Source organism: Mytilus trossulus, chromosome 3 (genome assembly GCF_036588685.1).
Source record: "Mytilus trossulus isolate FHL-02 chromosome 3, PNRI_Mtr1.1.1.hap1, whole genome shotgun sequence".
Classification (NCBI taxonomy): Eukaryota; Metazoa; Mollusca; class Bivalvia; order Mytilida; family Mytilidae; genus Mytilus; species Mytilus trossulus.
The window spans coordinates 82,673,451-82,688,152 of NC_086375.1; the positions used below are offsets into that span (position 1 = coordinate 82,673,451).

Genomic DNA, 14,702 nt, shown 5'->3' on the forward strand with positions numbered 1-14,702 from the left:
CACTTCGTTTTATGTCATCTTTTTATTGTTTCATAGAAACTCGCAACATAAGTTGTCTTTCTGTTTCAGTTTATAGATATTTTGTAGAACAGTTAGAGGTCGAACTAGGGAAGGCATCTATATAACTTGTTACGCCGGGTGCTTTTATCCATTACTTAAATTGAGAATGGAAATGGAGAATGTGTCAAAGAGACAACAACCTGATCATAGAAAAAAAACAACAGCAGAAGGTCATAAACAGGTCTTCCATGTAGCGAGAAATTCCCGCAACCGGAGGCGTCCTTCAGCTGGCCCCTAAACAAATATATACTAGTTCAATGATAATGAACGCCATACTAATTTCCAAATTGTACACAAGAAACTAAAATTAAAATAATACAAGACTAACAAAGACCAGAGGCTCCTGACTTGGGACAGGCACAAAAATGCGGGGGGTTTAACATGTTTGTGAAATCTCAACCCTCCCCTATACCTCTAGCCAATGTAGAAAAGTAAACGCATAACAATACGCACATTAAAATTCAGTTCAAGAGAAGTCCGAGTCTGATGTCAGAAGATGTAACCAAAGAAAATAAACAAAATGACAATAATACATAAATAACAACAGACTACTAGCAGTTAGCTGACATGCCAGCTCCAGACTTCAATTAAACTGACTGAAAGATTATGACTTCATCATATGAACATCAGGCACAATCCTTCTCGTTAGGGGTTTAGTATCACACCATCAAAACATATATGAGAAGAACATAACCCGTGTCATGCCAACAACTGTTTTTTAAATAAATATGTTTAGTTCCGATGCAAAGACCCTATAAGTGAATCAATATAAACGCCAACATATGCAATCTTTAATGACCTGACAACAGTATCTTAACTATATCCCTTCTTATTAAGTCTATTCAAAGGTCTTGTTAGTTTCTGAGGTGAATACTGACACTTTGTGCTTTACAAAGAATATTTCCATAAAAAAATGGATGTGAAATACCTGAACGTAGTATAAGAAGTCTGCATGTTGAGCCTTATTTACGAATGATGTCCTTATACCGATGTTAAAACTTAGTAAATGTTTTGACTAGTTTGTGATATCAAAAACCTTGGTGTAATGATTTTTCAGTAATACACAAATTTCTCTCTTTAAAATCTAAAACATTGTTACATACACGAGCGAATCGTACAAGTTGAGATAAATAAACACCGTAAGATGGTGACAAGGGAACGTCACCATCTAAATATGGATAATTAACGATGGGAAATGAAAAATTATCTCTTTTATCATAGATTTTAGTATTCAGCTTTCCGTTAGTGATATGTATATCAAGATCGAGGAAAGGGCAGTGGTCATTGTTAGTATTAGCTTTATTTAAAGTAAGTTCAACAGGATAAATTTCTTTAAGGTGGTATGGGTGTCTTTCGCCATCTTGGATTGTAAAAAACAGAGAATCTAAGGTCCATATTTTCTATCAAGTTAGCAAAATTTGATGCAGTAATGCAGATTTTTAATGTGAATTTTCATTTAAAAGAACCAATTTACAAGAAAATAACTTATAAATATTAATATTTTTACAAGTGTAGATTATTATTATTTTTTTTTAATATTTTCAAATTGGCAATTAAAGGGGAGGTAACTCTAAAACAGTGCATTTTCTGAAGGACTCTACATGAAATTTTCCTATTTTGTCTTTTAGCCGAAAAAAACGTACGGTGACCCTATCTTTTCTTTTGATATTCTCAAAACATTGTCTGAAAGCAATCTTTTCCTAATTTGTTTTACAATTCTATCATTTTGTTTAGTTTCTATTCACAAAATGTTGTTTTTTCCTGTATAATCCATACAAAATTTGTCATTTTGTCACAACCTATAGCTTGAGAAAATGCACGGTGACCTATCATTTTTATAATGTTTTTGAACATGTATCAATAGATACTACATTTTGACAAAGTATGAACAAATTCTATCATTTTTATTTTAGACTCCCATACCACCTTAATATACATACCGAAGTCGTCATTATTGAGAGCCAAAATATCATCCAAATATCTAAAAGTATTATTAAATTTGTTTATCAGATGTTGTTTCGATGGGTCTCTGCTTATTTTTGTCATAAATTGTAACTCATGGCAATACAAAAACAGGTCCGCAATAAGTGGTGTACAGTTAGTCCCCATTTGAATTCCGATAATTTGACGATATACGGAATCCCCAAAGTGAACAAAAATGTTATCTAGTAAAAATTCAAGGGCATATATAGTATCAAAGCATGTCCAATTAACATAGAATTTTTGTTTATTGCTACTAAAAAATGTCCTAAAGGAGTTTGAACATATATATTCACATTCTGACTTTTTAAATGCCCATTTAATTAGGTGTGTGATTTTTTCTTTATGAGAATGTGAGGCAATGTGGTATACAGGGTAGAAAAATCAAACCTTTGAACAGATTCAAAATCACCAATATAAGCATGCAATTTATCAAGTACTTCCAACGAATTCTTGACACTCCAAAAATAATTAATTCCACTATTTTCGAAGTCCTTATTTGAACATATTTTGTAGAGTAATTGGGGGTTGATTTAGAAAAGGCAACACTAATCACACGATAACTGTGATTTTTACCATTTACTATGAGATTTCGATAAATTCATGCATTCAATGTAGTTTTTAGTTTGTTCTTACTATTTCGTTTAAAATTAATTAGAAAGCCTTGTTGAACGAATGACATTCCAAGCCACGCAGGCGGAGTTGCCGTGATGGGATCTGCAAACAAACATGGGTTCAAAATCTCGATAAGAGAAGTACATTTTAAAATCCCGTGTGTGCATGTATATAGTATTGTTGGACCAAATTACATATGACATATATATGTGTGGTGTCTTCATAAGTAAATCTACGGATACATACAGCTCTTTTTTGCACAACAGCAATATTCATACCATTATGCTATTGCTGTAAGATTTTGACAGGAAGACATTAGAATTGAAATAGTTTATTATAAGAATTATGTAATCCACTTTTGATCTGCACGTATACAAGTTCGTTCTGAGCGCCACCATCTGTCCAGTTCACTTACTATTAAATTAGGTTTATTGGGGTCATTTAACATTGCACATAGTCTACACCAAAACTTTGTATCTATAAACGATCCGGTTCCCTTCCATTTGAAATACTGATTATATAATTGGTCGTTTTTGTCTAATGTATGTAAATATTCTGCTAAATGTTTTGGAGATTGGAAATCTTCCACATGTATGTATGAATGATGAGGAGCTGATCTTTTGTAATCATCTGGATGTGCTCCCATTACAACAGGCAAAACATTATTTCTAAAAAAGAAAGAATAGATTAAAGACCTCTTTACTATGAAACTGATATGGTCATTATGTAATCCAAATATTTTACATGCAGTATTATTACAAATGGAAATGAAAATTGATTTAAACTTGGTGATAAGACAGAACTTACATACATGTACATAGAAATGGTATTAATAAGTAAAGACCAAAGGACAGCTATTCTTAAATCAGGAATTGATATGAAGGCTCTGATAATTATTTTGTATTTCAGTTTAATCATTTTGCAGTAACTGTCTTTTTTTGTCAGTTTATTCCTGCAGAATTCAATATAAAAATAAGAAGGTGTGGTATCATTGTCAATTCTCAAACAGAGACCCAATGACGTAGAAATTAACAACGATAGGTCATCGAACAGCAATTGGCAAAACCCACACCGCACTTCAAGCTGCAAAAGGCCCGGAAATGACAAATGTTAACAATTAAAACGAGAAAACTAAAGGTCATGTACATGTAAACATGACTATTTTATAAAACTTTCAAATAAGTTGTGGATACCTTATTCTGACATTGTTAGAAAAAAAATCTGTAAATGATCATGTTTGTACACCACATCACTGAAATCATAGAACTCAATACTCATGAAAAAAAACCCACTGCATACACGTACGTTCTACTTAGTTTATTTCACTGCTTGTGTTTGTCTTGAAGCTTTAGTGTTCTTGCATGGAGTTTATTTTGTTTGATTTTTAGTATTGTATGTGTCATCCTAAACTTGTTTGTTTGTTTTTAAAAAATAAGGTTTATGTGTATACATATATACATGTATGTATATTTGTACAATTTACTCCTTTGTAACCGGATTTATACGGAACCTCTTTCATGTAAAATAATAAAATAATATTTATATAATGCCTTGAGTGTCGTACATCAATTGCACATAATGCATTTATACTGTAGCAAATATCAGTTACAGTGCATTTGATATACGAGTATGTGCAAATATAGGCATTAATCTTAATGTATTGTTACATCCTGCAGGGAAATATCATTTATAACTTGTTAATTTGTACAGAAATGCATATTTATTTCTCGTTATATTTAAATGCATGCTTTAGACAACTAGATGCATACATTTGTTACATTTGAAAAGTTAAAGTAGAATATATTTTTAAATGATTTTGTGATGGAGGTGTTACGTCACCGAGATAGCAACCCGGCGAAGACATTAACCAAATGACATATAGAGTGCAATATATAGTCCTCCCCCATACACAGGACTGATGTCTGAACAGTACATGAAAACTGATTGTGCATGGTTAGTGTAAACAATGATATGCATTTGAACATTTATATCACATAGGTAATCCGGTAATAATAGGACACGTTATAATCTACATGTAACTGATAAATATATTCATTAGACTAATACATGTATATGGTTATCTATTATCTTTCATAATACCTGGAGATTTCCCTTCATGTTATCTATTGTGATAAAACAAAGTTAATATAAAACTTACAAGAGGGCATTTCTGTAGAATTTTTCTGTAATATAATCCCTACAATTGGCATTCTCAAATGCTAAATAAAATTTATAGTCCTTTTTTAGTATATCAAAGCATTCTTGTTCTATTTCTCTACCACAGGTATAATTCCCACAAGCACCATAAATATCTACTACAATGTGTTTAGACAATTCATTAACGTATTGAATTCTCTGGTTGGTAGTGTCACAGTTTGATACAAATATAGCTACTTTTTTAGTTTTCCCATAAGCATAATTCCTGGATATTAACAGGGAATCATCAGTTACACTCCATTTCTCGTAAGGAGCGACAATTGTAGAATCATGTCTGTATGTAGCCGTCCAGTTAAAAACCTGACCAATCATAAAATAATCCGGGGATACAACTGGACTTTCTAAATTGTAATAAATCCAAATTTGCTCTGGGTGTCGCTGCACTTCGTCCTGCATGGTCTGAACGTCTGTGTTAAAGATCTGCTGGTACACAATACGAGCATCGTATCTGACTCCAGATTTTCTCATTGATGTCACAAAACAGTTCTTTACCTTACATTCACTTTTTTCGAATATCACTTGACCTTCGTCAATACCGAAACTTCCTATGTCGGGTATTAAAATATATTTTGTTCCAATAATTTCTCCTTTTGGTACAAAATTCATTTGTTCAACTATCCTGTCACCTTTGTCTGTATTGTAAATATCAGGTAGTTTAACTTTTGTTGACAAATGAGATTTAATAGTCGATTTGACCGGTTGTTCAAAGGTCCCTTTCACGTTGCATTGCATACCAACATCCTGTTCATTCCGAACCAAAATGTTACTTGGAGAAAAGTTGATCACAACAGTTATTGCTAAAAATATGAGAACTATCAACAAAAAGTCTCTATATAGCCTTTCCATTCCGATTCCTACACACACAGGTGCGCTGATAAAAATTAGTACACAGATAAAATGTATAGGTACTCGTTCGAGGTTGACGGAAATTTAAATTGATAAAAAGTTGTCTAAATATAGTTTTGTCAATAAATAGTTCACCTTATGCACAACGAATAAAACGATAAAACATCAGAAAACCATTTATATCAATCAATGGAAAAAGAGGAGTATTAGTTAAATCTGTTTATACTAAAAGTAGACGAGATATAGATTAAAGGAAACAATGTTTTAATAGCTGTTACCATATTCACTTGCACAATCGTTGATGGTGTGTGATTCCCAGTTTTATGGATTATATGTGATCAGCTGATTAATTCGACTATCAGGAGTTGTTTCAAATATATAGGCTGTGTACTCTGACATAACAAATTGGTAAATCGTGTTGCCTTACAGCCCTATAAGTTTCTGTTTTGTTTAAGGGTACAATTTAATAGTATCCCCAATAACTCAAAATTACGAGTCGCAATGTAGAGTACCATGCACGTGCAATTGTATGTCATAAGTTTTCCCCCAAATGCATGAAACTAATAAGCAAGATAAATGTAAGTCATCATAATTAAAACTAGTATTGTATAATTCTTGTTAAAAAATATATTAAAAGATATTTCTCAACATTCCTCGAAAAATGATTTATTTAGATTCAGGTAAATAACGAAAGTCTTACATATAGGCTACATGTACTGATGATTAAAATTATTACTAATCTCCTAAATAATGTCGAATGCAGTTAAATTTTATGGCAAAACTTCATGAAACCTGTTAGGGGTGTTGTCTCCGACCTTTTCTGATTTATTTAGCGCCAGTATTATAACAACAGATGTGGATTATTTTATCCGTAGGGTTTTAACCCTGCATTGTGCAGCTTTGCTTACACATTTATTATTTTATGGTTCGCGCGACAACGACATGCATCATTTAAGGAATGTCATAGATACTTATACCAGTAAACACTATATAGTATTAAGGCTTCTGTTAAAGTGACCAACAGTCAAACAGTCATGGCCTTCTTTAGAACAACATTTCCAGAAATCATGTACCTAATAAATTCGAACATATTCACAAAAACACAAATACAAATGCACTAAACAATATGCACTCCAATATTATTTCAAATGCTCCAGAAGGGTAAGCAGATCCTCCTGCTCTACTAAAACCCGTCATTGATTAAGATGCAACCCTGTAAATATAAGGCCATTTAGGCATTGTTTTATATCTTTTTATGTTTTTCTTAACTATTATGAATAAAAAAAAAAGTAATGTCATTGAATACCATTTACTTACCGAAGTGCATTCGTGTAAAATTTCTCAGTAATGTAGTCCCTGCAATTGCTATTTTCAAATGCCAAGTAAAATTTATAATTCTTTCTTAAAATGTGCATGCAATGTTCATTGTCTTTTTTAGAGCAACTTAGATAACCACATTCGCCATAAATATCAACGTGGATGTATTTCGCCAACTCCTCGGCATATACCAATCTGTCGTTTGAAGTATGACAATTAGAAACAAACATTGCTACTTTCTTTGTTTTGTTTTCTGCATAATTGATTCTACTGAGGTCAGAAGTGATATGGTCCTTGAAAGACGTCCACTTTGCATAAGGTGTTACTATTGTAGAATCCGTTCTGTAGGTAGCAGTCCAGTTAAACATATTATCTAAAGTTTGGAAATTATTTGCTGCCATGGGACTTTCTAATGTATGAATTATCCAGATTTCAGATGACGTCCTATTGATTGCCCTGATTGCTTGCAAATCAAGAAAACTCACACCATCAGAAAATAAGCGAGCATTAACAGCACTGTGGTGGTTTCTTGGCAGTATATTACAGTTATGTACATCACACTGACGAAATGTTTCTGTTCCTGTACTTATACCCCAGAACGAAGGACCCCATTCTAACCAAATATGTTTTGTCGGGGACAGCCCTTCCTGACGTTTTCCATGCGATAGTTGCTGCAGTACTCTGTCTCCGTTCCCTATATTCCATATACTCCGAGTATCTCTTATACCAGTCTGTTTATGTTGTTCTCCATTCCCTTCAGTGTGCACATTGGTCATATTTAGATTGACAGGAAGCTGTTCCGTTATGTTTATCTGGTTCAACTCATCATATGAACAATTAGTCCAGTCTTTTAATGTATTATATCCTAAAAAGTTATGATTTTTACAACCGTAAACAGTTGTTCCAATTAAACACAAAATCAGTATTATTATATCCATTATAAACTTTACGTACAAAAACATACTGCTATCGTATTGTCCTTTTTTTTTCTCTCTGTCGGTTTCCAATACTGTTAGGAGAAGAAATGTTGCACAGTTTATAATGCATAACTGATAGTAAATCCACAGTGACTATATGCACATTTGGACATATTTCTTACGTTGTATTTTCATTTATCTAAGAATAGTTAACCTTATATCACAAAGCTTCCTCAGATGTTGGTTGTATTCCGATATTTTATGAGATATCCTAATGGTTAGTATAGTGAAATAACAAAACAAGCTTTAGAGTATTCTATATGTAAATAAATGCTAATTTGACATCATAAAGAGTTTTTTTCGTTAAATGATTTATTCATGGTTTGATTTTGACAAATTTAATTTAAATTTACAAGCAACATACTTGTGCATTCATGCATGACTTATTTTTTAAGACGCTTTCATCTCCATGAGTTTTCAATACATATTAAAATATTTTGTGTAAGCTTTCCATGGAGTTAATGTATTTAAAGTATAAGCCTACATGATTCATGAACGATATATATGCAGACTGCAAAGGTCAAACTATATAATCCCTATCATTATTATCTGATTTACTGGGTCAATTCCTGACTTAAATTGCATCTTTGTTATAAAATTTGTATATACATGCTTTCCATTTTTTGGGTTTTTTTTTTTAATATTTAAACAAACAATTCAGTTTAAAACAGACATTAATTAAGGGCTGTAGATTATATTTATTCGTAAGGATTGTATCCTACTTTGTGGACAAAGTGTTATCTGGCTTATATACTACTTTACGAACGATGTCATCACGAACAAATGTTCAAACAGGCACTTGTGAACTTTTTTCTGTGAAAAGTACCTGTGAGTGTTTACCATCACTTTCATCAATATTTTGCTTGAAAGTCTGAAGGGCACAACATTGTATTGTGCCTGAATTGTACGAGAAAGGGGCGAATTTTCAAGATTGGTGCAATCGTAGACCCTGATTGAAACTGATAATTATAGCGTAAAAATAAATAAGTAATTGTCAAATTTAAATAGAATGATATTCATCTTAACATAAGAAACCATGTTCAGTTATACATGGTTTGTATGAAGTGCTTTTAATTATATTCCTAGTATGCAAAAGAAAAATGAATTCCATGAAACAATTAGTTTGGTTTTAATTTATTGATAACATTACAAAAGGTCTACAAAATCAATACATGTACCAATAAAAACAATATTTAAAGTGTTGAATTGTGAACCGTTACCGTTAGAATAAGTTTATTTATCAGTAAGTTTAGAATGATCGTATCTAAATTTCCGGCGTCGTAAAACAACATCTCCGTAAAAATTACGATGTGCTATTAGGTGGTACCTAACACTACAGGGAGATAACTCTGTAAAATCAGCTAAACGTTTTAATTACGTTGTGTTGTTAAGGGAATATTAAGCTTCTCAATGATCAAAATTAGCGTTTGTCAAACTGCTATATAAGCAGTGTAATTTTTGTGATAAAATGCTTGGTTCAAATTTTTTTAAAAGTTTTATATGTTTGTCAAAGGGTCAAAGTAAATACTTTGTCAAAATTTTATGAAAATTAAACGAGCCAAATTCATTTTAGTGAAAGTGTTGGGTACCACCTTAAATGAAAGAAATTGCATTTTTTTGTGATTTAGGAGTAATAGAGGATGAATTTCATTCCATCCTTCAATGAAGTAGATAATTCACAACAGATTAGGGCATAGTGAATTATAAACACCGTTAGATGGTGCAAAAAAAAAAAACGTCATCTAAAAAGGAAAATTAACAATTGGGAAAGAAAAATTCGTCATTTTCGACGTAAAATGTAGTGTAGAGTTTCTTGTGTAAAATTATTATATTTAAATCTAAGAATGGACAGTTATTACCGTTTATTTTTTTATTTATTTAGAGTAAGTTCCTTTTGTTCAATTTCGGCAGTGTTAATAGAATTTCTACTAATCTTAATTATTCAACAACAAAATTTCATCAAGATAATGATAAGTGTTTTGAATTTATGAATTAAATGGAAATGCCCATTGGAATACCTACAAAATGTCGATACATTTTCTTGCCGTGTAGTTTATGTAACTAATACATAGTAGATTCCCTCAAACGTTCAGTAGACTGGGTCTCAAAAGAGGGGCGAAAGATATATACCAGAAAGACATTCAAACTCACAAATTGAAAATAAACTGAGCTGTGATGTGGTTATAATATAACTGTTAACTTTATAACTCTTTGTGGGGCGCATTGACCTGAATGCAGAAGAATTTATCATTTTATTCTTTAAAACTTGTGTGTAGTATTGACGTTAAACCACCACCACATTGTTTGTTGCTTTATCAGACACACAACCCGCTTTGCAAGTATTTGAAGTGTGTTTCTTTTTCTAGGAATATGCGTATCCATACGCTTAAAAAATTATTCATTTCTAAAATGTAAAATCACAATAATACTGAACTCCGAGGTTTAATAGTTTAAGACTACCATTTTTTTTAGAATACAGATAGGACATCGAAGACGGTATACTATTCATTCGTTGTTTAATTCATTTGATTGGTACGTATGCCATGAGAGCTACATGACTGTGTTGATAACGTTGTGCTCTTCAACAATATTCGTGATATCAGTAGAAGAAGTTTAAGATAATGTTCCTTTGTCCCAAGTTATATTGTAAAATATACCAAGGATATATGCTGTCTGTAGAAGTTTGATTCAAGACAGTTCAACATTCGTTTGTGAAATAAAACTTCATGGATTTGGGCAGTAGTTTATTACATTTATGCTTATTTTAAAATAAACCGTATACATGTACATATGTGTGATGAGAAGTAAGTTTCAGATGTGCCTGACATTTTATTTAATTTTATTTTATTCAGTGTGTGCCGGTGTGTCAACCAGTACACGACAAGTTAAAAATACTGTGCACAAAAACTATAGTGTATATATAAGAACGAAAATAAATAACGTTTTGTGATGTTTGCAGCAACTGCACAGGGTTAAAAGTTATTATCCAAAGTTACGTTAGGACTTGAACCAATCATGGCAGCTTCAGGTAGTTGGTTCCAATCAGCAATATTTTTATAAACTATACGATATATCTTATAAAGCTTATACGATATACAATATAAGATACCGTATATATGTAGGGCTCAAATCTATGGTGGGTTCCAAATCTATGGCAGATTCCTAATTTATGGCAAATGTGACGTCATGCCATTCCAAATCTATGGCAGATTTTTTACAATCCTAATCTATGGCAAGTTTTGTAATTTCCTAATCTTGGCGGATTTTTAGTGTGTCCAAGTCTATGCCGGGAAAATGAATTGCAAATGGAAAATAATGCAGTAAACATGCGACTATCAACTTGCATTATTTAAACAAGAGAACATGTACGACAAAGGAAGCATGTCTATAAACATTTGTGAAATAAACAGTAAAAAAAACGTAAATGATGAATTCATAACATAAATACAGACTTCAAGATTTAAATGATCATGATGTGCCTCGTACAAATGAACATTTTCTAATCTGTGCATTCATTTAACCAACTAGTAATTAACGTTAAGTCCATTAACAAATAAGTACGGGGCGCCGAATGGGACTCTTGTGATTTTGTACTCAAAATTCAATTTTGTACGGACAAAAGTGACTTTTGTTCAACAAAAATGAGTTCAGTTTAACAAAATTTGTATCATACTACAAATTTGAAATTTTGTCATACAAAATTATCTATCAGCGGACAAAAGTCACTTTTGTCATGACAAAATTCATTTTTGTTACACAGACTTGACTTTTGTTACCTAATTTGAAAATTGAGCGACAAAAGTCAATTTTGTATTTAAATTAGTTTAGTTCGGTTTCTGTGAACTAATTTGCATACAAAATCGACTTTTGTTACACAAAATTGACTTTTGTTACACAAAAATTACTTTTGTTACACAAAATTGACTTTTGTTACACAAAATTGACTTTTGTCTAACAAAATTGACAAAATTGACTTTTGTCTCAACAAAATTGACAAAATTGACTTTTGTCTCAACAAAATTGACAAAATTGAATTTTGTCTCAACAAAATTGACAAAATTGAATTTTGTCTCAACAAAATTAACAAAATTGAATTTTGTCTCAACAAAATTAACAAAATTGAATTTTCTCTCAACAAAATTGATTTTTGTCTCACGAAAGTCAATTTTGTCTCACGAAAGTCAATTTTGTCTCATAAAAGTCAATTTTGTTGTTACAAAATTGAATTTTGTCATCACAAAAATGAATTTTGTCGTCACAAATTGACTTTTGTCTCAACAAAATTGACAAAATTGACTTTTGTCTCAACAAAATTGACAAAATTGACTTTGTCTCAACAAAATTAACAAAATTGACTTTTGTCTCAACAAAATTGACAAAATTGACTTTTGTCTCAACAAAATTAACAAAATTGACTTTTGTCTCAACAAAAATGACAAAATTGAATTTTGTCTCAACAAAAATGACAAAATTGAATTTTGTCTCACAAAAGTCAATTTTGTCTCACAAAAGTCAATTTTGTCTCACAAAAATCAATTTTGTCTCACAAAAGTTAATTTTGTTTCACAAAAGTCAATTTTGTCTCACAAAATTGAATCTTACCGTACACAATTGACTTTTGTGATTTAATTTCCATATCAGGTAACAAAAGTCAATTTTGTATGCAAATATGTTTGCATACCTTTAAGACAAAATTGACTTTTGTCATGACAAATATGAATTTTGTCTACAAAAATGAATTTTGTCATGACAAAAATGAATTTTGTCATGACAAAAATTAATTTTGTCTACACAAATGAATTTTGTCATCACAAAATTGAAGTTCTCACAAAACAAGTCTGTAGCACATAGTTTTGTAAGACAAAAATGATTTTGTTATGACAGAATTGAATTTTGTACAAAACCACAAGAGTCCCATTCGGCGCCCCGTAGCGTAAATGATGAATTCATAACATAAATACAGACTTCAAGATTTAAATGATCATGATGTGCCTCGTACAAATGAACATTTTCTAATCTGTGGATTCATTTAACCAACTAGTAATTAACGTTAAGTCCATTAACAAATAAGAAGGTGGATTTTTTTTTAAATTAAAAAAAGGGGGATAAATAAAAATGAACAGTTTGAATATTCAAATAATATGTTATTCGTCGTTACGGCATCTTTTTTTATTTTATGACGATCTAAATAAAATTGGTATCCGTTAAGTTCATGTTTCATTTTATAAGCTTTGCCAACCGTAAACAGTAAAATGTTTACTATAATAACTCCTTTTCTGAAATATCCGTTACTGAAAAAAGCAGTGTCCTTGTTCATCGCGGACTTCGACCGTCCGGTACAGCACATTGTGTCCCTTTTCTGGATAATGGGTCATATTTTTATGTCAACAATCGTCAAATTGTTGTCATCTAGAATGATGTTCAAATCTATGGGTTCCGCCATCGTTTGCAGCGGCGACGATGTAATATGGCGTTATTGAATTGGGACGTTATATATGTTAGATCTGCCATAGATTTGGAGAAAACAAAATCTGCCATAGATTTGAGTTGTTTGGTGTTTGTAACGTCACATTTGCCATAGATTAGGAATCTGCCATAGATTTGGAACCCGCCATATATTTGAGTCCTACATATATATACTATACAAGATATGACTATAAAAAATACTATAAGATGGGCTAATAAATTATTTAAGATATTTCATAAAATCAGTATAATTAAAATATCTTATATATTATATGAGATGTCTTGACATTCTTAGCTGAATTGGAAATGTACCCTATTGGTGTACAGGCCCTTAAGTCTTCTATAGGATTTTGGTTACATATTTTAAAGTCAAGTGAAAATGAGTCTTTATTATATAATGTTTATAAAGCTAACAAGCAGTTAAATGATGGATTTGCTTCAAAAGTTAAAATGCTACTTTCAAAATTAAATTTCGTTCATGTTTGGGAAAATCAATGTACCTTCTCTAAAAAACGATTACCATTAGCCGTCGTGAAGAAGCTCAATGAAAATTACATTATATTTTGGAGAAATTGTCTCTTTAATGATGATAATTCAATAAATGGAAATAAACTAAGAACCTACAGAAAATTTAAAGTTAAGTATGAACTAGAAAAGTACCTTTTATTGAATTTAGATAAAAATGTTACAAAAAATTATGCTAGAATAAGAATAAGTAATAGTATGTTGGCTGTTGAACGTGGTAGATACAACAAAACAGCTCTAGAAAATAGAATATGTCCTTTATGCCATAAAGAGTTGGAAGATGAATTTCATTTCATCATTACATGTTCAGAAATTAATAAAACTAGGATCAAAATGTTTAATGAAATTTCTAATATTGTCCCCTGTTTTAATTCCATGAGTGAAGAAAACAAATTTGATTTTATATTTTCCTGCGAAGAATGTGATATTTTACTTATCATTGTTAACTACATAAGTGAAATGTATAATGAGAGAAACAATTATAATGTCATTATATGAACTGTGTAATGCATATTATAACATATTTTTGATACATAAGCATAATATTTTAATTCATAACTTTAAAGAGGAGGCATGCTGTCAAAAATAGTATTATAATTAATACTATTAATCTATGTTTTTGTTTTTCTTTCAATGCTACATGTTTGTAGTGTAACTGTTTATTGACTATCGTTTTGTAATTTTAATATGCCTGTTTGT

At 31.1% G+C, this 14,702-nt stretch overlaps 1 protein-coding gene across 2 annotated transcripts; it reads right to left on the reverse strand.

The window, feature by feature from the left end:
- Positions 1-2,269: 2,269 nt before the first annotated feature.
- On the reverse strand, positions 2,270-8,219 carry LOC134712633 (glycoprotein 3-alpha-L-fucosyltransferase A-like). Of its 2 annotated transcripts, none has more exons than XM_063574369.1 (2): positions 7,036-8,219; positions 2,270-3,323 (listed from the first exon to the last, which is right to left on the reverse strand). In XM_063574369.1, exons 1-2 carry the CDS (start codon positions 7,995-7,997, stop codon positions 2,999-3,001), a joined length of 1,287 nt encoding a protein of 428 aa, XP_063430439.1. In that variant the 5' UTR covers positions 7,998-8,219; the 3' UTR covers positions 2,270-2,998. The 2 variants fall into 2 exon arrangements, with proteins under 2 accessions (XP_063430439.1, XP_063430440.1); XM_063574370.1 differs by lacking the exon at positions 7,036-8,219 and adding an exon at positions 4,814-5,820.
- Positions 8,220-14,702: the final 6,483 nt, after the last annotated feature.

What these genes read in the sequence shown, in the direction of transcription:
- LOC134712633 (XM_063574369.1), bottom strand. Translation starts at nt 7,997, where the DNA reads ATGTTTTTGTACGTAAAGTTTATAATGGATATAATAATACTGATTTTG. An exon ending in TTTTACACGAATGCACTTCG is followed by an intron (nt 3,324 to 7,035) that starts GTAAGTAAATGG and finishes TTTCTTTTTTAG; the next exon opens with AAATAATGTTTTGCCTGTTG.